Source organism: Contarinia nasturtii, unplaced genomic scaffold (assembly GCF_009176525.2).
Source record: "Contarinia nasturtii isolate CC-2019 unplaced genomic scaffold, AAFC_CNas_1.1 Cnas_scaffold_1037, whole genome shotgun sequence".
Taxonomy (NCBI): domain Eukaryota; kingdom Metazoa; phylum Arthropoda; class Insecta; order Diptera; family Cecidomyiidae; genus Contarinia; species Contarinia nasturtii.
The window spans coordinates 575969-603955 of NW_022198383.1; the positions used below are offsets into that span (position 1 = coordinate 575969).

A 27987-nucleotide genomic window follows, 5' to 3' on the forward strand; every position below is an offset into this window, starting at 1 on the left:
TGTTTAAAAAAGATTAGTTTCTTCCAATAGAAATGCCTTGCTAGAATAAAAAGAAACCGGCACTTATATCAAAATGGGGACAGCGCTCAAAAAATGTATTTAAATGAAGAAAAAAAAATCGATAATTCAGCAAAATTTCTAAGAAAAGATAAAAGAAACCATAAATGCATCAAAAATCCGGAATCCAAATTGTATACGTGACCCCATGCATCTATTTTAAGAATTTGTCTATAAAATCATAGGCAGCTGTTAATGTTTTTCATGCTTTGTCTAGCTGCTTTCTATTTTTAGCCGAACCACTCTGAATGTACATACATTTTGTATACTTCAGTTCAATTACACGATAATATGATCAAAATTTTAAACGAAAATCATATTGTTCACATGCACAATTTCGCTTGGAGCGAAAAAATCTTTGCCATATAAAATGCTTACCTCGCCAAAATCGTGCTCACATACAATTTATAAAGTCGAATATTGCGTAGTCTGTATGTTTAAAATGGAATGATGATTTAATCTCTGGGAGGTTGTAGTCGTTTTTTTTGTCAAAGTTAAAAAAAACCGATTCGAATTTTTATTCAAAAAATTTTTTGCATGAAGAAAAGTGAGAGAATGAAAGAAACATAGAGTCTTCTATTAAAACATAGATTTGGCTTTTATTTTATTTCGCATTTAAACCAACAGCTAAGACAACAGTTAAGGCAATATCCATATAGAAAAAAAGGTGTCCTCTTCATTTCATTTGATTAAATTAACTATATTTTGCAGTGTTAACAATACACATACTCACATTGTGATTTATTTTAATTTATTTTATTTATTTTATGTGAAAATAGACGGAAAGAGAAAATAAAATAGATATTTTAATCTAAAAATTATAGGCTGCTGCTTCAGATAAACACTAAACGAATGTTACAAATAACAATAATAATTCATAATAATTTCACTTAAATAGTACTGTAGTTAAATAGCAATCCATCGTCAATGTAAACGATTGCTAAAATTCGATTTGAATTTTGTCCAATGATGAGATTTGACATGCGTTTGTCTCGTATTTTCTTCATTTTTGGTTGTGTATGAGAGAGTACGGTCGACATGAAGAAAATGATATTAATTGAAATGTATGACAAATAGAGTGATAGGAATCGAATGTGTGTGTGTGATATTTCGTTTGCGATGACTGTTTTTCGATTTTTAGTTAATGTCTGAATCAGTGTCGGTCGATTCATCTGAGTCCTCATCGCTTTCTGGCGGTGATATCACTTCACATCCAAGCCGTTCGAGTTGTTCCATCATTTGTGTTAGTTCAAGTTCACCGGCTATTTGATACGCAGTCACTTGGCGATAACATAACGTTTCAGTATTGATGTATTTACAGCTTTCAACTAATAGTGTTGCCAATTCCATGTTATTATTTTCAACAGCTATGTGAAGGGGTGTATATCCAGCCCGTCCTTCCTGTAAAATTAAAACACATATTTTAGTAAAAATCATCCGGAAACAGAAATTTTTTTGAGATAAAAGAAAAGAAGATTTAAAAAACCACACATTCTTGATATGTATTCATTGATTCAAAATGATTCAGCTAGAGGATTTAGCACTTCATTTACATTTTTTGTAAATAGTTGACGGAATCGCAATATTGTCTTTATCTCATTCATTCTACGTTTTAAAACTGGTTGAACTTTAAAATAAGTCGGAATTAATCTCATTGGGTGTATATCTCGATGACTTAATCACCATTTCAAATGAACAACTTGATCAAGCAGAGGTGTTTTTTTTACTTCTCCCTCTTCTTCTTTGCATTTATCATCGAAACTAAATTAAATTAAACTCACTCTAGCATTGATATCGACACCCGCTCGAATGAGTGAATTTAATATGTCGATGTGATTTCGCTGCGCGGCAATATGAACACAATTTTCACCTGAAATCAAACAAAAAACATGAAGAATTCAGAATTAATCGAATTGTAATTAATACTAATTGAAGTCAATTTATTTTTAAAAGCCGGAAAATTTGTTTCAATGAGCCGTAATTTCCCGCGCGGGATGCACAACAATTGAATCGAAACAAGATATTCTATATCAAGATCCGCGTAAATATCGATATTGTAAATGGCACGAGACCGATCGTTCACCCCATAATTTCTACCGGATCTTTGGGAATGATCGAAGAAAACATTTTTTTTTTTTGAAACTTAATAATTAAAACCTCGCGACTTTGATTTGTAAATTATTTTTTGTCACGCATATCGCATTATAGCCCAGTAGATGAAATCAAACGAAAAATGAAATAAAATATACAAGTAGTTGGCATTTAGCCAGACTGACTGCGAAATATTTGTATTTGCATTATTAAAATGTGCACGAAGAAATTTACACAAGATGTGTAAGGTAAAAGTTGTAAACGAATGAAGGTAAATAAATAAATCGAAACAATTTGAAATGTGCTAATTTCTCTTCATTCGTTTGTTGCTTCTGTTTATCCGCATTTTTTGCATACTATCAGATTTTATCATAAAATGTAAAAATTATCGCTTCAAACATGCAAATCCATACAATAGGCCAAAGCTGTTTTCGTTTGCATTCACAAATATTTGCTCATCATCTATTGTGACGTTTTCGATTGGAATTGGTGTTTATCTAATATGGATGTAACGTGTTGTTTGTTAGGTGAGCTTTATCCATGAATGTTGTAAGTGTATTTACAACATCGAATACACACTGACACACGCACATCGCATGCTTTTCGAATATAGATTGAGGTGTGTGTGCGCGCAAAGGTGTGCATGTATTGTTTCATATAAATATTATTGTTGGCAAGTGTGTATGTCGACGTCTGTACGACTGGGAAAACCCAACAAAACTTGATAAATGAAGAGCGAGCCGCCTGTATCTTGTACATATAAGTTGAAAACAACAACAATACTAATGAAACATACAAAACTAAGTGAACAGACGGCATTTTTGTGAGAGTCAATGATATATATAGCAAACAACAAAACCATTTGTGCATATATGCGCGCTGCGAAACAATAACGGAAGAGACAAAAACTCGGAAAAACCCATGACAATCGAATCGATTTTCAGATGCAATCAAACTCACATTTATGGCTGGCCTCAGCCAACGTATACGACTATATAACGTTTTAAGAAATACGAAGCAACAAGAGAGAAGAAAAAAATATGAATAATGAAAAATATTCGAGTTGCAAAGCTTGGCGCTTGCAAAATTGTTTGTTATTTGTTCGAATTTCGTTGACCCATTTGCACTTTGTCGAAAGAATGAGCTTATTATAGCCAATGATTTTTATCAAGACGTTTCTTGCTGTGCGCACACAGTTTTCATGTTAGACGTAAGCACTATGAGACTTGTGCCAAAAATATTATTATAAAAATGATTCTTTCCATCTAAAAATATAGACTCATTTTCGCGAATGAAAAAATCGATGGAGTAAAACAAAATATTAAATATAAACGGTGTGGCTTGAACCATTACAACTAAAAATAAACGTAGACTTCAAGAACGGTCGCAAACTGTGTAATTGAGAATTGAATGAGAGAAATAGAGATAGAGATATGGCGCGATAAAAAACAGAATAAGCTACATGCGATCTTAGGAAAATGAAACTATATTTCTCATTCAACTACGTAAACAGATTGAATGTGCTGACGCACACCTCACAAATCGGCCAGTCAGCACAATGTCAGTCAAGGAAATAAATAACATAGAAATGAGCTGGTACGCGCGATTTGCTGGGAAATTACAGTCCAAATGAATGTAATTGCGTGATATTGTTGCTATTATTTAAAATGAAAAAAAAAAATGTAATGAAGTTGTTGTTGTTGTGCTTACCGTAAAAATTCCTCTGCTCCAAGTCAATTGAAATTTGTCGATTGGCATTCATGTGTGGCAATTGATATCTGGCTGATTGATTGTATTCCTTTAGTTCAGCGTCTGTAATTGGTTTTAAAAGAGCTTCTACTGTCGCTAGGTCACCATTTAAGCATGCCAAATGTAGTGGTGTATTGCCGTCACCGTCTCGAATCGATGCCTATTTTAAATGAAGCAGAAAAACCAAAATATAAACATCTTGTGACAAATGTACGAGTCAGCTTGTCTTCCACTGATCACATACGGAGGATTCACTGTATCTTAAAATAAACCGAAGAAGGATCATTGCGAATACATGTATTTCTATTTTGTTTTGTTTGTTTTTGTCACAATGACGGTATTGAAGTGACGGAGTGAATTTTTTGTGAGATCATATCGATAGAGTCATCATGGAAATTATAGATTATACGTACATTGGCGCCGGCCACAAGTAGACGACGAACAACATTCGATTGTTGGGTTAGGGCGGCTAAATGAATTGGTGACTGTGCATCATCGTTTTTCATATCCAAAAGCCATGGTGCCGGAGTAATGCGAATGATTGCCAATATCATTTGTTCAATTTCATTGATGATCGCCAAATGCAGCTGACTATAGTATTTTGAAATGTAGAAAAAAACAAACAAGGAAATTCAAATGCAAATTAATTGTCGGATTGTTTCGTTTTATAAATGTCGTGCTTAATCTTAAACATGTAAATACACAATCTCTCTGTCTCCATCTCTGTCTGTCTTACTGAAAATTTCCATTTTGCATAGAAATGAAAGCGGATTTTTTTTCTCTATACACTATCGCCCATTTGTGCATTTATCCTTTGTGTAAAACTATTGACTGACTTGTCTATATGTGATGCTTTCGAACAAACTAAGATGATTATAGTCGATTATAGTAAATTTTGCATTCAGACGTATAACGTCCCAAAGTGGCCAACTTGTACGAAAACCAATCAACTTTAATAATCTTAGCTATAGTCGAATAAATTCATTTCATTTTGAGTATAAGTCACTTTTTTTTGCACACGGAATATTTTAAAATACTTACGTATCACCGTCGTTATCTTGTTTGTAACATAATTGCCAAAGGTTAGCCTGTTGTTGTTGATTTGATTTGCTTCCATCTAAATTATTAATCGATGGATCCTTCAGGCTTAAATTGTTGAAGTGGTCGGGCAACCCATGATCGGTGAGACAATCCTTTGAAATCATATCGATTTGTGAATCGACGATACACCCTGAATCGATATTTGTGTCAATGAGTGTATGATGTTTCTGTTGTTTTTGGCTCTTATCCATCGATTGTGTCACTGACATTTGGGATGATTCGTCGTCCAACACACTATCTATTTCACCAGAATAAATTGCCTGTGGACCAGATAGAAAGCCAGAATCCAAGGCGGAATTCGTATCAAAATCTTTATTTTTCGAGCTTCGCTCAAAACCACTCGCCATCGACAAATCGTTTTCTGGTTCCAACATAATCAACACTTTTTTTTTCAAAATGACGTTTACTTCACAATTTCGAAAAAAAAAATGCTTCTTCGTTTGTAATAAAATCTGTCTGAAACTATCGAAATAGTCGTAAGTTTGTTTTTCAAATTGGCAATAATACTACTAGCACATAATTTAAATTCAAAATGGCGTTTGTTTAATCTATTTATATTTTACAGAGCAGCAAAAAAATTCCACAATTACTCAGTTTTATTGCTCAGATATTTGGAAGGGAAATAAACGCCACACTTGATATCACTTTAAGTCCATTTCCAAATATCTTGGATAATAGTTCACAAAACAAAAATTGCGTATAAATCACATGGAATGGAACAACTTAAAAATGAACGAAAATAATAATAAGCTTGCGATTATATTTTATTTGTTCGACCGAAGAAAGAGAGAATGTACACGACGAACGATCGAAAAGACTATTAATGCTTTGAGCTACACAACACGACTAACAACTGTAGTAAAGTGCTCTGCTAATGTTGTGCTTTGAACGAGGAACGATAAGGTCGGCGGAGAGTGTGTGCGTGTCTGTATATTGTAACATATTGCTTCTACTGTATGAGTGAGTAAATGAGTGGATGAGAGTGGAGGCATGTCTGTATTGTTGATACATACGATTGTGTGTGTGTGTATGTGGTTGAGCTGTCATTCGTTTACTTTTCTTATTGCACGGCATTCCCACCGCAACAGATAAATTTAAAAACGGCAAAATTTCGTTTGTCTCCAACCGTTTTATGAGCGGATTTCTTTTTTTTTTCGACAGCTAAAATAATATTAATTGCAACTGAACACCGAATATAAAAATATGGAAAGACCAATTGGAGTCAACACATTTTGCGTCAATATTCGTCACTTAAAAATAGAATTATGTTCGTTGCTCATCATTATCTGCGTCGAGACGAGTGATATAGAAAGACACAAATTTATTCTTATTACCTCAAGTTATATAAAAATTCTAGAAGACGCGATGCCAAAAATTATTTCGCAAGTCTAGACAAATACCAGTTAATAAGACTCGACATTAAGTCTGAGTACTGAATGGTGGCATTCAAATGAGAGAACGCTACATTTACACATTCGAATAGAGCAATTCCTCCTCTATCTCTCTCTCTCTCTCTCTCTCTCTCTCTCTCTGGGTGTGCAATGTCATAATTGTTTGTGTCTTTTATTTGCTTATTGTTAATCCATTGGGAAAATCCTTATATTTTTCGGATATTATATTATTTACAACGAACAAACGGTTCATTTTATATATGGCATAATTAAATTTGGGTTTTTTTGGTGCTCTCTATTTCACTCCGTAAACCAGTACACAACAATCACATATGTACATTCCCCCCACTGCAAACTGGCGCAGTTTTTTCTATAATTTGCTCTTTCTCTTCATTTCGCCTCGTGCATGCTCCTATATATACTAAATATCGGCTCACGTGCTATCCTCAAATCATTCACACTTCTTATATACCAAACACACACGCGCATAAATTACATTATATTGTGGGATTTTTTCTTTTTTTTTTCAATTGAACAAACTATTCAAGAAGATACATTGTTGTTTTGCTTTTCGTTTTATCCGTTTTTCTCACCATCTCATTGAAATTTTCATTGTCATTTGCAATCAATTTACTCTGTTCTAATTTATGGAAATACCATTAAAAGAAACTTTCTTTTTTTGGTGTGAAATTTTTGTTTGTTGATTGATATGGAACAACAAAAGTGATTGGAAAAACCCGTGTCTTTACCCGCGATGAGCTCAAATGATAGTCGGCAAAGAAATGATAAAACGGCGATGTCACAGTTCAATGACATCATCAATAAATGGCTTAGTGGTCTTTACAGGCACAAAGCTCCCGACAAGCAGATGTATGCATTTCAAAACATGAGAACCAAGTTGGAAAGTTTATGTGGTGTACATATATTATTTCGGCCGAAATGATTCGCTGAATTTTTGTGGTTATTGTATCCCGTATAAAACGTTCCCACTTGTTGATGAAGAAAAAATACCAATGACACTTTAGGTATATCAGTCGCCTGATTTCTTTTCAACACGCGCAATTCGGTTTCATCACATTTCGGTATCTTTACATAGCCGCTTTGGAATTCTGTGAATAACACAATAAACACACATTTCACAGATTTGAAACAGGAAATCACACGAAATTCCAAAACGGATTACATGAATAGTTCTGTTCTTGGTTTTTTTGGTGATTTAATTAATTGTTTCTACTCATTTTGCATAGTTTAGTGCTAATATTCATCGGAAATTTTATTACACTTAATTATTATTGAATCTGTTGACTTTTTGAGAATCCAGATTGGAATGCACTTTGGCACAGAGAAACAGGAAGCGGTATAATTTCAGAGGTCACCTCTATTTTACCAGCCAGTCAAGTATAAATGAATTTGACGATAAATGACTAAGTATATTTAAGTTGATCGATTTTAGATGTCTAAATAAAAAGTTGAATATAATCGTTCTTTTTATTTTAAACAATCGTATATGGACAGTCCAAATTTTTCAAATTATCCAATAATTAATAGCATTGATAAAATTTAGTTAATAATTAATAAACTATCACCCCCTAATCATAAGTGTACATGAAAATATTAAATTTGGAGCTAAAAAAATTGTCAATGATTTGACTCTATTCATTCACAAAAATACAAAATTTTATTTGAAAAAATCAACTCTAAAAAGTTGTGTTGAACAATGATGAAAATGTGGTGTAAATGTCGAGAAAAAAAAACAATGTGTCGAAACCAAAAAGCGATTGGTACTGAAAAATTCAAAAAATTTGTATAGAATAAGATATTTTGTGCTTACCTCGGACAATCTGTTCTAAAAATATTTTAAATTACTCTCTTTTTTATTACTCAATGTTAACTGCGTACTATAGCAATTAAAAAACAACCGAATCTAATGAAATTTTCGGCCAATTTGATAAACGCTCACAGTGCATCACATATATATAGCCAGTGCTCACTGATAAACGTTTTGATGCGAAGACTCCTCCTAATCACAAATATGTTCTTTTGGACATAAATGAGAACAGAAGTTTTGGTAAATATTTCATTCAAATAATCTTATTTGTTTATTTGAAACGATCATACAAAAAATGTGTTGATATAACTCAATGTTGTGCGAATTACTAGAGATTTTCAATTGATAAAGCGATCTACTGAATTTGAATGAGCACTGTGAAATCAAAGAAAATGATGCTATGAGTAACAATAAACTAATTGATTACAATTAAAGATCACCAATAAATGACTATAGTGATGATAAACATCAAAACAATGTTAGGGGTCATAAATGAATCATATGGAAATAAATCCCCCAAAATAGTGTCTTTGTACCGCTTTGTATATACGCACTCGAATTGGAAATTCCGTCACATGTTTAATGAGTAAAATGTATTCATGATTTTTTTATTCTTGGAAATTTTATTTCTTACAAATGTCATAGCGCTGCACTACTAACAGTGCGTATCGTAATTCCAAATAACTGTGGAAATTTTGTTTTCATATGTATGAATAAACTGGATTAACCCTCCAACCGTCCAGTCCAAAACCGAAAAATAATCGGATCCTCAAAAAAAATGATCAAACATTGATAACTGCAAATAATATTGAAAACTTGCCACGGTGGATTTTTTGGTAAGCAGCAAGGCCGACCTTATCGGGTAGAGGGTTAATTCTCAAAACATTCAATATAATATAATTTTCCCAAGAAGCGATTACATGTGATTTGAATTGATTTGAGGGGACTATTTAAAAACCAATCGATTTTAAATATGAGAACTGTGTCAGTGTGACGTAAATCGATGAATAAGTCATATACAGTTAAATTGTATTTTTCTGTTATCATGTATCAGTATTTTATTCAGCTAGGTTAAATACATTTGTCCAACAATTATATCGACTACCTTTGAATCTCTTTTTGCTATAGCTATTTGGGTATTTTATTTTGATTTTTTTTCTGTTAATAAATTAATTTAATCTAACAACATTTTCAGTTTCTTTATGAACTACAAAAAATAGTCTTCTCTTCTTAGCTAATTTGAACGCAAGCATCTTCTCCTTGGACACATTTTTTTTTATTATTATTTTCAAATCAAAACTATTGTCAAAGTTTGAATTTAGCATTTGACAATGAATAGTTCATAGAGGTTATCTTTGGTTAACTGGTTAGGTCAAGGGCCTATAAATTGTTCAAATTTCGACCAAATTCTGCCTCTGGGCTATATAAATAAAAAATTTGTCACATTTAATCGTCATACGGACACGGCTGTAATAAATTCGGGTTTGTGCGCGAATCAGGATGACGTTGTGGCGTTGTCCAAAACAATTGTTTCTGTATTGTAGCACCATACCATGTCTTCGTTGAATTTATCACGATGCGCTAGATTTTTGTACTTAAATAGGATCGGATTATCAATGTAGTTTTCGCATTTGAAACACCACACACTCAGGTCAGAGTAGCTTAATGCAAGAGCATGTTCGCTTTCCAGGTGATGGAATAACATGTGCTCCTGAACGTATCGACTGCAAAATGTCTTAAAACATAACAAGCACACCCAATTTTCGATGACTGTTTCGCAATTGAAACACGGTGCTTTTGTATTGAACACTGAAATGAAAACAAAGCAGATTTTATGAATAATTCTCGTCATACCCTCGGAATTGAGCCACCCTTACCACTTGGTGTTGAATTTGAATCCAACGTTGCTAAATGTGGACAATCGCTCAGTGGTACCACCGCAAACATCTCTTCGTTCAGTAGAGCGTCCCTATTTTCTCTCAAATACTCGGTCAGCGTTTGTTTTGTATTGCCGCCTGCTGATCCACTACCACTAGCGCCTGATGTTGATGGTTCAGACTCAAGTTGACACTGTTTGCTGCTTGACGGTTTGTTTTGATCGTCCGACACAGTCATTGCATTCAATTGTTTTGTCATTTCATCGATGGTGCCTTCAGCAAATACATCGTACGATGGTAGTTTGTTGACAAAACGAAGTGACTTCCAGTATTTTTGATGCACAGAGCATACATTTTGAATGGTCTCAATGCAACTTTCGCTTGGCGCTTTTCCGGTGGTGTGAAGCAATGGTAATGGGTCTCCCAACAGTGCTTTTGTACACATTGTCATTGCGTGCGATATCGAATTGACATTGTAGCCACCTTCCAAGCACAAAATGATTTTACCGTTGGCCAACGATGACAGCCATTGTGTAAAATAACCATATGCCTCTGGAGTGACATTGTAATGGCCGATTGGGTCTCCCACAACAGCATCAAATCCTGCCGATACAATCACCAGCTCCGGATTGAATTCGTACGCAATCGGCATGATGATGCGTTGAAACGCCGCAATGTAATCACTGTCGCCCATTTTATGCTTATTCCACGGTATATTCACATTAAAACCTTCACCTTGACCAGTTCCGACAACTGTGTAATTGCCATCGCTCGATTTTGGAAAGAAAGTTCCATGTTCGTAACGATGCAACGATATATACAGGACTTTTTCATCGTCTTCAAACATTCGCTGTGTACCATTGCCATGGTGAATGTCCCAGTCGACAATCAATACTCTGAAAGTAAGTAAAACATTTGGTTTATTATGCAATTCGTGATCATTTCACATTTCGTATGAAGAAACTTACCTCTTGAGATTTAGTTTGTTAATTGCATGCTTTGCGGCCAACGCCACGTTGTTGAAAATACAAAATCCATGCGGATACGATGATTCAGCGTGATGGCCTGGTGGTCTAACTACACAGATGCCCTTTTGGTAGAGACCATTCAATACGTTCTCAACCACTTGCAGCACTGAACCTACTGCGATGCATGCACACTTGTATGTCGCTTCATGGAAATAAATCGAATTGTATTTGTCGCCGATTTCTTGCATGTTTTTATTTTGCATGGAAATTTTGCGCATATTTTTCACATGTGTGTATGTATGACTCAATAATAACTCTTCGGTAGATGCTTCACGTGTGTTCAATCGATGCATTCGATTCAATAAATCGTATTCGGCGAATGTCTCCTGAATCTTTGTTATTCGTTCGGGTCGTTCGTAGTGCTCTTCGTACAGATTTCGATGCTCAGCCATTTGAGTATCATACACGTAGCACACTTTATTTGGCGCTGAAAATAGATTTGTGCTTAATTTGAGCTTTTGTAAATGCTCTGAAATGTCTTTCAGTCGCTGTGTGCTCTGTACAGGGTAACAGTTGCGCGTCTCGAACCGATCTGGCACAGGTTCACCGGAACCAATAAATTTCTGTTCCACGACGTGCAAATTAGTCGATTCGCTTGTCAATTCATTCATATCGTAGGTTTGATGTATTTGCAGACACTTCCAATATTTTCGGTGACTATAGATGCAATTCATTATGCTCTCAACCATACTAAAAATACAAGAGTCATAGGAATTAATAGGTGGTTAAACAAAATGCACCTATTGCTATTTACCTGTCGCAGGGTGGGTTGAGTGGCTCTAGCAAGGGGCACGGATCGCCAAGAAGGGTTTTAAGTGTGATTGCTGCTCCTTCTGCGAGTGAATCGAGACAGTATCCCCCTTCCAATACAACTGCCACACGACCATTGGCCAATGTCATTAAAGGCGACACCAAATGAGCATAGCATGCCGGTGTGATTTCCATTTCTCCCTATAACGAAAGCAATACGTTATTTATTCTATTTGATTGAAATGATTCACTGCCATTATTTTCACGGACGATGACTTTATTCGTATGTGCCAGTGGTGATCGCAATTCATAATTGTATTAAAAGACGAACCAGCATAATTTGTACAGAAATAATTTCTACGGAATTTCCGAATTAACAGATAAGCTTAACTAACGGTTAAAATGTCAAGGCATTAGTAAACATCCTGTTCCCTTTCTGTAGAAAAAAATCAATCAGTGGCGACAGAATTTTTGGAGCGTCATACATACTAGCTAGTCAATGCTTTGTGAAAGTGTTCGTATTGTGTTTAAGCAGTAAAAAAACCCTATCGCAACTGATTGATAGTGTTATTTTGTTGTTGTTGTAGTTTTTTTTTGCTTCTAAACTGTTACGCACCATTCCGTTTTATTTTGTGGAAGTTTCTTGAATGAACTTTTGGTTCAACCGTTCAGAAATTTATTTAGTTTGACTGATAAGAATAAAATGTAAAGTCGTATATGAAAAAAGTTGTCATCCATGAGAATAATGACAGTGATTCGATTAAATTTGCATGCGTCGATACTTTTTCATCGCCTAAAGCCGAATCATAGCCAGCTGATACAATTATTAAATTGGGAGCAAACTAAAGAACACAATTTTGCAAAAAAAAAAATAGAAAAAAAATATTAGTAATAATGAAACACACCTCTGGACACCCGTATGCTGCATCGTAACCTGCCGAAACGATGACGAGATCGGGTTGAAACTGTTTGAATTGCAAATTAAATTGAGAATTTATCGTAAGCGAAATATTCGCGGGCAAAACCTTATTACCTCAGCTGCAACGGGCAAGAGAATCTGTTGCCAAATCGCTAAATAATCTGCATTCGACATGCCAGTTTTGTTCAACGGCACATTGAAATTGTATCCGGTGCCGTTGTCTTCACCGATGCAATCAAAATCTGACTCACGTAGGTTTGGCCAGAATGTGCCGTGCTCGTATCGATGAACCGAGAAATACAGTACACGCGGATCATTGTAGAACATTCGTTGTGTTCCTTGTCCATGGTGTACATCGAAGTCAACAATTAGAATTTGATTTGCCTAGAGGAGAATGAATGTCAAATAAATCAAGGCAAATTGCAAAGTTAATAACTATTTATTTCTTATCGCAAGGTCGTACTTACACCACAATGGTCAATTGCGTGCTGTGCAGCAATGGCAACATTGTTGAAGAAACAATATCCATTGTATTCGGCCTTCATTGCGTGATGACCAGGCGGTCGAATGATTGCCATACCATTTTGAACTTCGTCGTGAAGTATACGTTCGACTAGCTCGATTGTGCTCCCCACAGCCAATTTTGACAATTGAAACGTCGTCTGCGAAATGACAATCAAAACACATTTACTTTGGAACGTACTCGGGACTTTCTAATGTGCATAATTCACTACAAAACTCTTGGGGTTTTCATATTTCAAGAGTTAAAAAATACGGACATCCCGATTAGATACATACCGGATGAATATAAATGGCATCGTAATGCGAACTGAGCTCTTCAAGCTTGCTCTCATTGGTTTCGTTTTCGGTTGCTTTCAAAATGTCATACTGGCCTTGAGTGTGCTGCGTTAGAATCTCATCAACCGTTCCCAATCGTGACTCGATTGCATGACAACGTTCAATCAGTTGCAGTTCTTCGCATCTAAATCAATAGAACGACGATTATTATTAATCAAAATCGAGGGTTTATATCGTCAAATAGGAATACGAAAGACGCAAGTGCATTTTGTTTGGCGCAAAGCTGATACATCGGGTGATCAGCACTGTAATACCAACATGGTGCCACCCAAAACACAGTTTTCATTTCACTTTGACATTCTGGAAATGTCAATTTGAAGCAAATAGCGCATAACATCATAAGTGAACACTCGATTAATCACTGATTAACGTCAAATTACACAAATTTCAATAGAAAACCCGTATTTGATATGAACATTGCGATCGCTTTCGTTTTTCTATCAATGTGACAGTGCTACAGACAGTAGGGTTTATGCATGGATAATCGGAGCGTAAATTTAATTATGCATAGTTAATGTATTGGGCTTGGCAGTATTTTCACTGCACCATTAGAAAAATAGATGTGATGAAGTTTGAATTACCTTTCCAAAACACGAGTAAATCTTTCCGGGCATTCTGGATAGCCTTTGTCCCACAAACAGGAATGTTGGTCCATCCGTCTGTCAAACACCAGACCCGTTGCACCTCGTTTGGTTTTTAGAGCACTCAAAGCCTGATTTTCAATCAAGAAGTTATTTTACATTTTTTTCATATTGATTTAATGCAATATTGAGTACACTTCAATAAAAATTCATCTAGTCATGTAATCAGGATAATATTTTTACCCTGGTTAAACACTAATATGATTTTTCTTTGAATTGCACGCAAATCTATACAAGATCTAGATTTGACTTGATCTGATAGTTTTTCACATTCCAAATAGTCGGCTCCATAAATTCACAAGAATGAATTACTGGGCCGACTTTCCTTCGCCATAAATCAGCTTATCTCAGCAAATTCTGTTCAAAAATTACTCACATTTTGATAAATATCTTTGACGACGGTTTCATTTGTCGACTTCGATGCGGAACTTCGTGCCTTTTTCTTGACTTCGTTGAGCGTAATATTGGGCTTTTTCCCAGTGGCTTGAAGTTCGTTCGATGGCATTGTTTTGGCTTGTTGACTTTGAATATCTTTGTTAACCATGGCTCTTGTTTGAATTTTGGCCCGTTGCGTTGCTCCTCTTGTTAAAATCTGTGATGTACTCTATCAAAAATTGAAGCAGAAAGAATATCGAAGTTTTTCAGCAACAAGTAGTGCATTGAAGCGTATTTTTTCAGTTATTATCATGTTATAAAAATGAAGAGCGATAAACTTGTTGCGATAACGTCGACACTTCTCAACAAAAGTACATTTGAAAATCTACAATCGATAACACACAGATTGTTTGAATTGCACGCGAATGTGTTGAGATTTGTGCTTTACAATCAGACGTTATTAATGAGTAAAATGAACGATACAAACACGAATACAATGGAATGGTCTGGTCAATTTGATGACGTGATGAATAAATGATTTAAAATGGAACAAACAAAAAGAAATGAAACACAATTCATATGTGTATTGTTTAATTAAACAAACAGAAACTGTATCAGCAATTTATAATGTATGGAGCAAACGGTATTTCGTGCTGAAGTATGATAATTGTAATTAAACTTTTAAATCCATTTTGTCGGCGGTTTTTTATTTTTCATTTTAAATTGCATTGTTTTCTTGCCATGCATTTCATTCATTATTCATTTGAAATGAATTTCCACTGCATACATACCATGATTCTCTAGAATCTTTTTTTCTCCAGTCGAACTGTTTGATATTGACTCGTTTCACTTGACTCACTCTCAGCTGCTCGGGCTTATGAATGTGTGTCTATTTCAATGAGCGATTTGATGATAATTTCAACAAATTATTCAGACAATTGCATATTTGCGGGTGATGTGAGTCGATTCTTGATTGGCACAAACTACTACAGTACACGATTAATTTTTTTTTATGAATGTAAATGCACTTGCCAATGAATTAAAATGTTACATGCACAATTTTTTTTTGTTTCGTTTAAAATGATGTGCGGATGAACGTTCACTTGTGATTGTTAAGTTGTTAGATGATTCACAGCATAACGATAAAATATTTACATGTCTCACTGGAATTTTGTTTGTTGCTACGAACTTACACAATAAAACAATTTTAGATGAATTAAAACTATTAACGAAGAGTCCTAAATACAGCGAGCTACTTTGTTGTGTACTATGTACATTTAACGACGATGTAGAGTCTCTTTCTTTCTCTCTTTTGAGAGATGTATTAACGCCTGCTGAGTACCACACAATTTTTTTTATAAATGGAATGTTTGTTTTTTTTTGTTGAATACGCAACAGCACACCTCCGCAATAAATACAACCACTCAACACATTTGTTTTGAAACAATGGAACCAGCTGGGATCACATGAGGCTTATTCTCGAGAATTGAAGCTATTTTTGTCACTGTGCTGTGTTACGTATTCTAATGCGATGTCGTTGCAAGCAAATGAAAAAAACACTGTCGTCTTCGTAAAATATCAATAACACTGTATTTTGAGTGACATCGATACCGTTCGTGATTTAGGCTGTTTAGATTCTTCAATCAAATTTGCATTTATGGCTTCGAAATATCGAATTGACTCTAACCAACTTACAATTTGAAAATTAATTGGAACGTAGCAAACTATGTGTATATGCGTGTGCAACCAAAAGAATGTTATTTTTTTTAGCGCGCTCAATTGTTATTCTACAACACGCACATGCAAACAATATAATAATTCACCGATTGAACCAAATATTCGATGGTGTGCTAAGGCGTTGTGATGAACAAAACGAAATGCACCATAAAGCAAAGCACAAAAAAACACACTCATACACACTGTTGTTTGAGAGACTAATAAAAAAAATAACAACAACAGTGTGACTGTTTGAATGCGAAAACAGACAGTGGCAAAAAGATAAACGAAAAAAAAATGCTATATAAATCCGCGCGCGCGTTCACTCAGCACTCAGTTAAGCGCTTAAAACCACACCGATTCTTCGAAATATATAAACAACCACTCTCACTTTCTTGTCCATTCGATTTTTTTTTATTGACAATTCACTTTGTGATACTGTTGCTTCGACCCGCTCATTTTCGACGAAAATGTATTGTATATATGACATGAGAATGCGTTTTCAATGTATGTATTTATTTTCTGTTTATCATACGCAAATGTATGCTCATGTCAAGAGACACAGGGTTGCACTACAACAATTCCGTTGAATTTTCTTTGTTCCATGAGATGAATTTGAATTTCGTCCAATCACCAATCATTCGAAAAATTTGAAATTTCAATTTGCACGTGGACTTGTGAAATTTTGCAAGGGAAAAATCTAAACACTAAACGCACTGTTTAACTATGATTCATTGAATGACGATGTATGTGCGTTTTGTGCAAAATCAAAGAAAATGCAACGAGCAGCTGCTTGCAACACACACACAAACTGAACCGAATGTTGATAGCCGCGAATGTGGTAACACTGACATTTGACAAGCGATTTCTATTGAATGCCGTCACTTTTGTATCAACGAACTCACAGCCATAGTGACGGAATTTCGTCTTGTTATCTAGTTGTTGTTTTTTTTTTTTGGAAATTTCATCCGAATTTATTTAGTTTCGGTGATCGTTTAGTAGATTATCGTGTATTAATTTGATTTCACACAATTTTGTAGTGCGCTAAGGTAAATTTGTGTTGGTTGTCTATCTTTTTATCAAATGTTTGGTTATGTTTATTCCCATTGGATTTTAATACGTTTAATTTTGCACAGGAAATTATATGCAATGGAGCCAATGACATTGGGAAGCCCGTCTAGTCCATCGACAGCCAACACAACCAATTTTTTGCCATCATATCTAATGGGAGAGCCAAATACAATGATAGCACCACGAACCAATACACTGTCACCGACCAAAGGGCGGACATTGGCATTTTGTAAGTCATCTGGTTTCTTCTGGCATGCATCTCAATTCATTATTTTTTTTGATTCAATGCAATTTCCAGCTGCATCATCACCAACCACACCGGTAACATCGAATGACTTTAATCGATCGATGATCCAACAACGAAGTCTGTTTGGTTCAAACAATCCCACCACATCGCCGCATCATAATTTTCCGAATACACCACAAATGAGTCACAATCCAATCGCATCAGGACCGCCGACACAGGTGAATATCGTTCATTGTTTTTATCGCGAGATAAAATGCGTTTGTTTATCAATATCAATTTGTTTGGCAAAGGCACATTTTCTAAATGAAATCGTTCGATTTATGTTTTAGAGTTTATTCGATTCTTTGAGGGTGGAACAAAATTCAGTTGTAGATAATTCATACAGTCAAAAGCATGCGATGGGTCAACGTCTGCCGAACCAGTCGTTTGCAATGAATCAATCCGTTTGTGACTCATATCTGAATCAAAGTAACTTCAATGTATCAAGGTAAATTCATCGATTTAATACATTTCAATTGAAGCCCACTTTTAAGCCAAACGTAAACATTTTGGATCGTTTTCAACAGAATAACTTCACCATTGGATCAATCATATGATTACCGAAATGGTTCAATGTCTGTGAACAATTGCTTGTCGCCAACATCATCGCGCCCGTCAAAGCACTGGGTCACCGTTTATGGATTTTCACCATCAGCTTTAACCATGATTATCCAACACTTTTCACAATGCGGTACAATTCTAGAGAAAATAAGTCCACCGCAGAGTGGCAATTGGGTGCATTTACGCTTTGCATCGAGCTTAGAATGTGAGAAGGCATTAAACTATCATGAACGCATTCTGGCGAATAGTCTCATGATTGGAGTGACCTATTGTAAAGATCCCAATGTCGTAGATAAGGAGAATGTCGAACGAAATAAGTAAGTTATAACGTGACAGGTGGTTGTATGTGTGCCAAAACTAATCTATGGTGATTCATTTTATTTACTTGCAGTATTTCAATAAGTCGAGCACGACCATTAGCGCAAGTGAGTTACAAGACGGCTCAAAGTGCAACGGATATTACTGGCGGACCCACAACGCCCAGCAGAAGCTCTGGCATCATTAATAAAGCCATTGATCTTTTCTTTGGCTTGTAAGAGCCGATCCACAACTCCAGAGTGTCTCATATTCGAAAGGACATTCATAATTGTGCATATATCTAGCAGCATTCGATTTTAATCAAAACATGTCGATAAGGCCAATTCATTTAAAACAGGAATATCATCTTAAATCCAACAATTGCTCCGACAATTTTTTCTTTTGTTCAAGTGCAAAATTTTTGTTACACAGAAAATAAATTTAGCATTAATGTCGAAGATATAAGTTTTACAAAAAAGTTTCGTTCCTTGAAACAATTCGAAATTGACAGCATGGCTAAACACATGTCGTGCACACATACTGAATATTCTTATTACTCATACTAAAATCTAATAATAAACAAAATATCTCAATTTTCCAATCAAAACACTTTTTTCGATTTGCATTAAGCGTTTTTTTTTTCACAGAAAAATAACGTATTGGATATATATCTCTTGGCGGGAAAATATTGCATTGAGAAATTCCCATTTCAATTTAAAAAAATATTCGTTAAACCATATAACTCCCAGAATGTCCACCGCGTGGCGTTGCTTGACGTATGTCATTTTTGAGAAATATGTTTGTTTGTCATCAACTGTTTGTTTTGATCATCGATTGTGTCTTTAATAACATAGCATCCACAGAAAAAAATTGAAATAAAAAAATCAATAATTATTAAATAAAAATGACCGCTGTCACCGTAGAACCGAAAAAGGTGCTTCAACTGATAAATAGCATGGGATATAAGAATGTATCGGCGGCTGAACTAAAGGAATTTACTAAAGGTAATAATTAATTTCTGTTTGGACATGTTCAAATGCTCTGGATTTTTTATATTTATTCAACGATTTATTTCAGATCTGAAAAAGTTGATAAAGTATGAGCAGAAACCGAAACAACCGAAACAAAACCGAAACTCATCAGACAATTTACAACCACAAGTAGTACATGCACCAGAAAATGTAATCAATGTCACCATTATAAAAGAAGCCAGTCCAAAGAAAAGTGTTCAAACTGAGCATAAGACAAAATTCATCGGAAGAGATACTAATAAAGCACAAGATGCGGTGAATACAGGAAGAGACTGCAGAGATCCAGAGAGAGATGAAGCAGTAAAGTTATCGAAACGACTGTCACGACTACCAAACCATGTTAAAAACAAAATTCGAAGAGTCAGCATAGCCCAGAGTGATCCAATGGAGTCTGAGACAAGAGAACCAGTGAAATTACCGTCGAAAAGATTGTTACGCTTATCTGGCCATGTCAGAAGTAAAAATCCAAAAATTGTGTATAAAAACGGCGGCGTGAGTGTAAAAGGCGTTCTCGTTCGAAATACACCAACAGATCTATACCAGAAATACCAAGACGATTGGATAAAATTTAAGTCGTTCATTCCAGGCGAAAATGATAGACAAAGTGTTCGCCGTAGTATTCGAAAGAAAATGCAGCAAAAAGACGAAGATGATGACAAGGTAAGATGGAATTTCGAATCATTTTTAAACTCGAATTGTGTCAAGGAAAGTTTAAACACATCTAACTTGAATTGATTTTTTTCAGGTTTATGTTCATTTTCCTGATGAAACCGGAGACCATTGACTGCCAAAGCATGAATACCTCAATATAAAGCATAATAAACTGAAAATGATTAAAACTACCGAGAAACCGTGATTTTTTTTGTATTTATTTGATTTCTCTTGGCCAAAATATTAAATTATTTTAAACATCAACATTGATAGACAGTTTCAAATATAACAATCATTGTTCAACTTTCCATCAGAAAAATATATAAGCGAACAAATCACGTCTAGTTGGTATTTAAAGCTAAAACTTCGGATTTTTAAAAAGATTTGTTACTAAACTCTTGTAAGTAAAAAGGTGAATAAAATGTTTCCAAAATTCATTAAAGAAATTCATGTGTCCTGTAGCTTTGAGTCGGGAATGATCAGCCGAACAGAGAGACTACTTTCTGCAGCTTTTTTTTTCATTGATTTCATGCCAATTTAAGGGGTGAGTTCATTTCAATGCCACAGAAATCACACGCCATCATCACGCAGGAATGGTACAAATGGTTTCCTCAGCGAGTGCAATGTTCGGTCGCCTGTCTCATTAAAATAATTTAGATAATTTATTGGTTTATACATGTTACAAGGATTTGGTGCTAAAGAATTGTTGTTGTTGAGATGAACATTTGAAGTCGGTCGTATTCCGTAATATGGTTTATTCATTACGTCATCTAACCTCTTTCTCTCATGTTCGTACACATTACCGTTTGGATTTCGTAACGATTTCAAGGTAGCCGAATTTGGAATCGGTTGCCATGTCGCAGAACTTGGGCTCGATAGATTGTTTGCCAGTGCCGTTGGTGTCATCCAATTGTTTATCGTTGTTCTGTTGGTTTTCTTCGAATAATCCTTCCAAAGATTTGCCACTTTATTTTGATGAATTAGCTCTGCGGCACGCCGGGGCCGGAAGTAGGTACATAAAATGTCGTTACTGTCTGATCGCTCCATTTTCTAAAATATGCAATTTTTTTTAATAAATATTCCTCATAATGTGAGTTATACAAAACAAATTTACCTTCTCATTGTCTTGCTCCAATTTTTCCAAATACATATCGGCCTCAAAATTATGATTCACTTCAGACTCTAAAATCTCCTCTTTTTCAGCTTCACGGAATGTTTTCAAATTATCTAAAAAAATTCAAAATTTCGGTGAAAATGCGCTATTTAAATCTCAGATGAGTTTATTACCCGCTGGAGGTAGTCGAAGACGTGACATCGAATCCTCGGGTAATTTCCATTTATTCAAGTCTTCATTCCAAATTGAGTCATGTTTTATTGTTTCTGGATCCCACAGTCGACCACTTTTTCTCAGGTACGGTAGCGATAATTCGATTAGTTGCTGGTAGAATTTTAGATTTTTCTCCAATTTTCGAATCGTTTCGAGATAATCAGTTCGATCCAATTGAAATTCCGATTGTAAATCACTTACTTCTCTTTCTAAAGCATAAGCCTAAAATCAAGCGAATGTTTTTTTAGACTTGAAGAAAAGTAACATTTTGAGCAAATGTCTTACCTTCCGTGAAATGGCTTTGAGTGCATCCGTTTTCATTTTTAGCTCTTGCTGAAAATCTGTATAATGTCCTTGTAAAATATCACGAGCCTCGCTGTGTTCGCACATATCGAGCGCTTTTGTAATCGCATTCATTCGTTGTTCGGCGGCCAATTTTTTGCGTCGCCGTTTCTCTTTCAGTTGTGTATTATTCGAACACTCGCCACCAACTAACGAACTCTTTAACGCCTGTATTTTATTGATCACTTCATTGTTTTGTGGTAGTTTGTTGGATTGTGTATTCAGTGCAGCTATTTTTTCTTCGTAATGCATTTTTAGCTTCTCCATATCTGGAATAACAATTAATAAAAGAGTCGATTTTGAACAAAAACGATATAAACGTATTTACCATTCATGAGTTCCTCTTTCTCTTTGCGTTGACTTTCGTGTTCATTTTTCAGACGTTCCGTTTCGGCTTCATAAAAATTGGCCAATCTCTCTTTTTCCTCTTCAATGTTTTTCTTCATTTCCAAGTCCATTGGTGATTCAATGCCACTTGTTCCGGCAGTATTCGCCAGTTGTGCCTTAAGTTGTGATATTTCTGTAGAAAAAAGAAGAAGATGTTGTGTCCAATAAAGACAATCAAAATACGATAAAGTCCTACCTGCTTGATATTCGCGAAGCATAGCATCCTTGGGGTCTTCATTAATCACAGGTCGATTGCTAATATTCTTTGCACGACTCGCGTATCTCAAAGTAGACAATGTTTCATCGTAATTGAATTCAGCGGGTGAAATGCACGCAATCATAATTGTTTTTGTGTTGCCGCCCAATGAATCCTGTAGCAGTCGTGTTAGTTTTGAGTCCCTGTATGGTATGTGTTTGGATTTGCCATCGACAAGTGCCGATATCACATTGCCAAGTGCCGATAGTGACAGATTAATTTTAGTGGCTTCCTTCAAGCGATCTCCAGTTGCACCGGTTTTAGCTTGCCTCTCCGATCCCGCCAAGTCCACTAAATTCAATTTCCCCTTTTTGATGATTGCAACATTTTCCTCGTCACTCGCCGCACCATTCGACGTAGTAATTTGTTCAAGATTTATGACAAAAATCGAATGTGACCGGGATGAACCGGCATTCATTAGCGTTGCCCCGACCATTCGATTTTTTGTGCCAATTGCCAATAGTTGTTCGCACTCTTCGGCCGAGTGAACGGCATGTGTGGATAAATGTTGAACGACTACCCCTTCATTTGGTTGTTCTTTCAAAACCAATGTTCCCGATGAAATGGATGGATTCAGTAAGTCGCGAATATTTTCATTGTAAATTTCCAAATAGCTGACTAACGGAAGATATCGAACTCCCGCTGTGACAGACATTGCTTCGAAAATGTGATCAAACGAACGTGATATGAGACCGCGTTGCGCGATTTGTTCACTAGTTAATAAAATGCCAGATGGTACGTCCGGCCCTTGCATTGTATGCGATTTTCCACAACCCGTTTGACCGTACGCAAAAACGGTGCCATTGTACCCCTCCAAAACATTCTGCAATTGATTTTGTAATTTAGTTCATTTATTCAAAGACCCAATTGACTTTTTCTTTATTTCGCTCGAATATTCAATATTTGTTTTTGAAAAAGAGGGTTAAACAAACAGTTTCAACCTGTTTGATGTAAAATGCAATAGGGTTGCATTGTTGATAAATGTAGAAATGGACGTATCAATTCGATCAAATATTCATTAAAAGTGGCCAATTGAACTTACCTCAACCAATGGATAGCAAATGTCATTGTAAATACTTTCGGTGGACGATTTCGCATCGTATGCACTGTCAAATCTAAATTCTTTTGATGGAGCCGTTAAATCAGCTGGATTTTGAATGCTCACCATACATTTTGCCACTTTTATGATGTTCTATTGTGCGAAATCAATTTATTAGAACAAGGTCATATTCCAATCAGCAAACATTTTGTCGTATACATACTTTACATTTCATATTCCGTTCTTTTTCGTTCATCGGCCGACACCGTACGATTACTTTTACATTCTCAGCCATTGCTAATCTTTTTTCTTTCGTCTTCGTTTGCGTTAATTAATCAATGTTTCGGCAACTCTCGTATAATTACGTTGTCGCAGTGTTGTTTATTTCCTGTTTGAAGTACAAACGAACATTATGAATTAGTATAATCATTATGTTGGAATTGAGCTTGACGAATCTGACCCACACAGTGATGAATAGTTTTTGTTTCAACCCAAAATCAAAATCATCGATTCATCGTTTATATTTGTGTCACGGTCAAAACATGTCGACTTTTTACTCATAAGACCGCATAAGACCAATTGTAATATGTCCACCATTATATGTGAATGACTCGTACATGTTTATATATTCAAATCATGTGAACTAAATGAACAGCGTTGCAGACACGAAAACGCACAAATGGAAAAACACCCACACCAAATCAATAGAAATACTCATTTCGAAAACATATCGGATTTGTTATGAGTTATGGATGGTCACCACATGTTCGCCACGCTCATTGTGTATTTTATGCGTGGCTATTTTACTCAACTACTTCTGAATATTTCCATTTGGAAAATTATTTCTCATATACGCTAATGACAGGCTGGTGACCAGTTGACTGCTAGTTTACTGTCGTACGCAAAGTTTTTCATTTATTTTAAGCCAATTCAAAATGAAATCATTCGAATCGATAATGTTGAAATAACACTTGTTCAAATACATAACGTTTCTAGTAGAAGTGTGTGGAATATTTTCATTTTCAACCAGCCAATATAAATTTATTATCGGACAATTTTTTTTGAATGTTAATTCCATTAAATACGATCTTGAACTTTCTACTTTCGAGATTTAAACATCGTTTCAATTTGAAAATATTTATCAGTTACATGGTCAAGCCTTGACATGATCGTTCCACTTTTTAGATAAAATGAAGAAAACTTCGGTTTTGAAAATATTTCAAACGAAATCAAATAATTGAAAGTAGCCAATCATAGACTCCCACTTAATTATTGTTTTTCCACGTAAATTGCTCACTTATTATTTTCTGGATTTGGACAGTCTGAAAGCTCAACGTACTAAAATATTTAAAATATCACTTGGAAAATAGGATTTGCGTGCATTCTAATTTTAACTCAATGAGTTTAATTAGAACTTCTGCTTCCAATACATTCGCGTTTATGCTTTGTCACTCTTCAATCGTGGACAATTACATGCATTTGTGTGTGCGAACTAGTATAACTTCGATGAACCAATTTGTTGACCCATAAACACATAAAAATAGTTTTTCTGTTTTACGTCCATAACTTTGCAATAGTTTCGAACTCAAACAAAAAAAATGAAAATAATTCAAAAATTACTATATTTCCTTCTTATGTACTCTTTCGATATTTCTGCTAAGGCTGATTAATGAAATTGATTTATTTTACCTTTTGATATTTTTTATGCCGATATTTTTTTAAATAGATTTTGATGAATCATCAAATGAAATGGAACATGAAAAGGTTCCATTTTATCTTTATCTTCGAAAAAAATAGTCGAACTTCCTTTGGTCATTACATACACCCACGCATTCGGTATGAAATGTGCATTAAAATCTCCTAAACACACCCAAGTCCAATCGAAACACGCAAGTTCTTCAATGATAAGGTCTTAGAAAATTTTGAATATTCACTAATATAAAAATACCAAACCACTCAAGAATTAAAAAGGAACCACCATTGGTATATACAATGATATCAATAAATCTTCGTGTTCTTTCGAGCGATTCAATTGAATAATAAATCTGACACCGACCGGCACATGGGAACAAGTAAGGACATGATTATGGGCCCTATCACATTTGAAATTAAATATGAATGCGTGATGTTTCTATTCTCTTCGATGGAAATTTTCAAGTTCATGAGCCTTATTTTCAGTTAAAAATATTAAAATCGATCGATAGCCTTGAAAACATGATAAAAGATATGATACAATGATGACCTTTCGATGACGCACAACGTTTTTTTATATCCCGAAAATTTAAATTATAAAATGATAAAAGCCCTTGCTCCAATGAAACCTGATAACGACTAGTCGGAAAATATAATTACCTACCATATTAAATTTGAATTTTTCCATACTGATAACTTAAATAAAAATGACGAATCATCATAGATAAATATTTGTTTTTGAAAAAAAACCTTCCATAACGAAAGTTATCGATTAAAAATAAGCGGAAATAATTATCTTCATGTAATTTTGATCAATTTGGACGTGCAATTTTGATGTTATGATCATAATTATTTAAGCGTTTCCAAATTGCATGACTAATAAAAAATGCAGATGGCATACTCAAATGAATAGCATTTTTTTATCAAACCACTGATCAATTGTGCATAAATGAATGTTTGAAGAAGCCAAAGGGTCATCAAATGTTTAAATTGATATGTTTTTGTTTACTTCAAGAATAAAAAAATCCATCCATTGTCATTCACCCGCCAATCAACCACAGCCCACGAACAAATATTTATCTTTCACGAATACATCAGCTCAAATCAAATAAAACGAATAAAAAACCACAACAACAAGTTTGTCAACTGTCGTTAACATTTTTTTGTCATAAAATCCGATTCTTTACCGAATTCAATTGAAATACCAGTGATTCACATCAAAAAGTTTTTCCAACAAATCGAAAAATAGCGAGTGTCACACGTCATGTGGTCAATCATGTCTGATTTGCGTGCCGTCCGGTTATTTGCTTGAGTAAAAATCGATTTTTAAATTGAAAATTCAATGGATGACAGTTAATAAAATGAGACACAAGTGCACAGCAGCAAATGCATTATAACGGCCATTTGTGGTAAATTTAAAGCATGACTATTGCGACTCAAACAAATTAAATCAATAATAAATTAGCTTTCGATGCCATTGGAATGTGTTTGGACGGAATTTCCGGAAAGTACGAGAATCATTTGGCAAATCGTTATTTTTTCCGTGCATCTGCAATTTGGTGTATGTTTTTGCTTTGATGTATGTAATTTGTGTGTATGTGTGAATGGAATACGTACGAGTATTTGGATAGAACAGGACTACAATTAAGCCATCGATGCATCGAGTCAATCATACAACTCAAAACGATGTGCATAATTTATGCATTCAATACTCGTTCGACTCGTTATGGGGACGACAAACGATGTTATCTATGAATTGAAATGCAATTTGAATGTTATCGCTGTGGGAACCAATTTTCAATGTGATTTCAAAACAATTTCACTTTTGAAGTCTTCTTTAACTGAAATTCCAACATCAAATTGTTCTAGCCTTTACTCATTAGAAAAACAATTGATACAAAACACGATTTGTGGAAAGCACGGTTTTTTTTTCTTTATAAAATCTTTTTTCAGATTTTTTTTTTATAATTTTTCGATTTCTGTTTTTTTTTCACTTTCACTTTGAATTTTTTTAGAATTCTATTCTGTTCGGGCTCTTATATTCGTAGAAGACTTAGTTATTCATAAAATATATATAATTATATACCACTGTCAGTCGATAGAATATAGAGGTCTGTGTAACTGTCTAAAACACAAAATTTCTAATAAAAACACTAATGCCATTGAAGAATAAACACATTTTATCAAAACATATATAATTTTAATAAATAATAATCCGCAGCAAAATTATTGGAAAATCCCAAGCTCAATTGTATGTTTTTTTTTATTGTTCAACACGCACATACAAGAATATGTTTACCGCGAAAATGGTCTTAATACCATCGATGACGATGGCGTTCGAGCAAAGTGGAAAAACCTTTAACGCCTTTCACTGCTGCCCGATAACTGAGACAATCACGAAAAGTTCTCGTTGCTTTCTCACCAATTCGTTCAGGTGGAAAATGGTTAAGTGTCGCACTACTCAAATACATTTGCATAAGCCATTCATTTCACACGCAGTCGAATCTCTTGTACACCGTCAAACATCCACATTTACACACTGATTGCCAGCAATTTGTGTTTTTTTTCAACGAAATTAATCACATTTCTTTGGTATAGACACACACTAGTCCATTGCTAGTCTACAACAACAAAAAACCTACACAATATCGAATGATTTATTTAAT

The 27987-nt window shown here is 34.9% G+C and overlaps 5 protein-coding genes across 10 annotated transcripts; 2 read left to right on the plus strand and 3 right to left on the minus strand.

Annotated features, from left to right (window-relative positions):
• Positions 1 to 629: 629 nt before the first annotated feature.
• LOC116344516 (NF-kappa-B inhibitor cactus) lies at positions 630 to 5848 on the minus strand. Its single transcript, XM_031773105.1, has 5 exons — positions 4939 to 5848; positions 4311 to 4488; positions 3859 to 4057; positions 1839 to 1927; positions 630 to 1458 (listed from the first exon to the last, which is right to left on the minus strand). The coding sequence occupies exons 1-5, from the start codon at positions 5370 to 5372 to the stop codon at positions 1195 to 1197; spliced, it is 1164 nt and encodes a 387-aa protein (XP_031628965.1). The 5' UTR covers positions 5373 to 5848; the 3' UTR covers positions 630 to 1194.
• A 3396-nt stretch (positions 5849 to 9244) lies between these two features.
• Positions 9245 to 15969, minus strand: LOC116344515 (histone deacetylase 6). Of its 3 annotated transcripts, none has more exons than XM_031773104.1 (11): positions 15859 to 15969; positions 14667 to 14894; positions 14231 to 14361; positions 13590 to 13773; positions 13259 to 13453; positions 12906 to 13175; positions 12778 to 12837; positions 11877 to 12073; positions 11063 to 11812; positions 10095 to 10990; positions 9245 to 10026 (listed from the first exon to the last, which is right to left on the minus strand). In XM_031773104.1, the coding sequence occupies exons 2-11, from the start codon at positions 14832 to 14834 to the stop codon at positions 9713 to 9715; spliced, it is 3165 nt and encodes a 1054-aa protein (XP_031628964.1). In that variant the 5' UTR covers positions 14835 to 14894; positions 15859 to 15969; the 3' UTR covers positions 9245 to 9712. The 3 variants fall into 3 exon arrangements, with proteins under 3 accessions (XP_031628964.1, XP_031628963.1, XP_031628962.1); XM_031773103.1 differs by lacking the exon at positions 12778 to 12837 and adding an exon at positions 12655 to 12714 and having other exon boundaries at positions 15457 to 15932; XM_031773102.1 differs by having other exon boundaries at positions 15457 to 15932.
• A 1281-nt stretch (positions 15970 to 17250) lies between these two features.
• LOC116344517 (nucleoporin Nup35) lies at positions 17251 to 19054 on the plus strand. Its single transcript, XM_031773107.1, has 6 exons — positions 17251 to 17430; positions 17518 to 17681; positions 17751 to 17917; positions 18029 to 18186; positions 18266 to 18616; positions 18691 to 19054. Exons 2-6 carry the CDS (start codon positions 17531 to 17533, stop codon positions 18833 to 18835), a joined length of 972 nt encoding a protein of 323 aa, XP_031628967.1. The 5' UTR covers positions 17251 to 17430; positions 17518 to 17530; the 3' UTR covers positions 18836 to 19054.
• A 332-nt stretch (positions 19055 to 19386) lies between these two features.
• On the plus strand, positions 19387 to 20483 carry LOC116343794. The gene is made up of 3 exons (XM_031772035.1): positions 19387 to 19600; positions 19674 to 20287; positions 20373 to 20483. The coding sequence occupies exons 1-3, from the start codon at positions 19501 to 19503 to the stop codon at positions 20409 to 20411; spliced, it is 753 nt and encodes a 250-aa protein (XP_031627895.1). The 5' UTR covers positions 19387 to 19500; the 3' UTR covers positions 20412 to 20483.
• Positions 20484 to 20512: 29 nt separating this feature from the next.
• LOC116343793 (osmotic avoidance abnormal protein 3) lies at positions 20513 to 27693 on the minus strand. 4 transcript variants are annotated; one of them, XM_031772031.1, is made up of 10 exons: positions 27607 to 27693; positions 26939 to 27070; positions 23853 to 24017; positions 23633 to 23782; positions 22531 to 23413; positions 22276 to 22467; positions 21891 to 22216; positions 21566 to 21827; positions 21393 to 21505; positions 20513 to 21328 (listed from the first exon to the last, which is right to left on the minus strand). In XM_031772031.1, exons 3-10 carry the CDS (start codon positions 23922 to 23924, stop codon positions 20849 to 20851), a joined length of 2478 nt encoding a protein of 825 aa, XP_031627891.1. In that variant the 5' UTR covers positions 23925 to 24017; positions 26939 to 27070; positions 27607 to 27693; the 3' UTR covers positions 20513 to 20848. The 4 variants fall into 4 exon arrangements, with proteins under 4 accessions (XP_031627891.1, XP_031627892.1, XP_031627894.1 ...); XM_031772032.1 differs by lacking the exon at positions 27607 to 27693 and having other exon boundaries at positions 26939 to 26959; positions 26997 to 27326; XM_031772034.1 differs by lacking the exon at positions 27607 to 27693 and having other exon boundaries at positions 20513 to 20913; positions 21082 to 21328.
• Between the last annotated feature and the right edge of the window lie 294 nt (positions 27694 to 27987).

Excerpts from the sequence above, each read along its gene's own strand:
- LOC116344515 (XM_031773103.1), bottom strand. Across the intron at positions 14,362-14,666 it reads TCAAAGATATTTATCAAAAT|GCTTTGAGTGCTCTAAAAAC; the intron begins GTGAGTAATTTT and ends ATTGAAAATCAG. Across the intron at positions 13,454-13,589 it reads ATGCCATTTATATTCATCCG|ACGACGTTTCAATTGTCAAA; the intron begins GTATGTATCTAA and ends GTCATTTCGCAG.
- LOC116344516 (XM_031773105.1), bottom strand. The coding sequence starts at position 5,372 with ATGTTGGAACCAGAAAACGATTTGTCGATGGCGAGTGGTTTTGAGCGA. Across the intron at positions 4,489-4,938 it reads CAAGATAACGACGGTGATAC|TCAGCTGCATTTGGCGATCA; the intron begins GTAAGTATTTTA and ends AAAATACTATAG. Across the intron at positions 1,459-1,838 it reads GTGTCGATATCAATGCTAGA|GAAGGACGGGCTGGATATAC; the intron begins GTGAGTTTAATT and ends TTAATTTTACAG.
- LOC116344517 (XM_031773107.1), top strand. The coding sequence starts at position 17,531 with ATGGAGCCAATGACATTGGGAAGCCCGTCTAGTCCATCGACAGCCAAC. Across the intron at positions 17,918-18,028 it reads CATCAGGACCGCCGACACAG|AGTTTATTCGATTCTTTGAG; the intron begins GTGAATATCGTT and ends TTTATGTTTTAG. Across the intron at positions 18,617-18,690 it reads GAGAATGTCGAACGAAATAA|TATTTCAATAAGTCGAGCAC; the intron begins GTAAGTTATAAC and ends ATTTACTTGCAG.
- LOC116343793 (XM_031772031.1), bottom strand. The coding sequence starts at position 23,924 with ATGGCTGAGAATGTAAAAGTAATCGTACGGTGTCGGCCGATGAACGAA. Across the intron at positions 22,217-22,275 it reads GAAAGAGGAACTCATGAATG|ATATGGAGAAGCTAAAAATG; the intron begins GTAAATACGTTT and ends TTGTTATTCCAG. Across the intron at positions 21,329-21,392 it reads TGGAGCAAGACAATGAGAAG|AAAATGGAGCGATCAGACAG; the intron begins GTAAATTTGTTT and ends TGCATATTTTAG.
- LOC116343794 (XM_031772035.1), top strand. The coding sequence starts at position 19,501 with ATGACCGCTGTCACCGTAGAACCGAAAAAGGTGCTTCAACTGATAAAT. Across the intron at positions 19,601-19,673 it reads ACTAAAGGAATTTACTAAAG|ATCTGAAAAAGTTGATAAAG; the intron begins GTAATAATTAAT and ends GATTTATTTCAG. Across the intron at positions 20,288-20,372 it reads AAGACGAAGATGATGACAAG|GTTTATGTTCATTTTCCTGA; the intron begins GTAAGATGGAAT and ends GATTTTTTTCAG.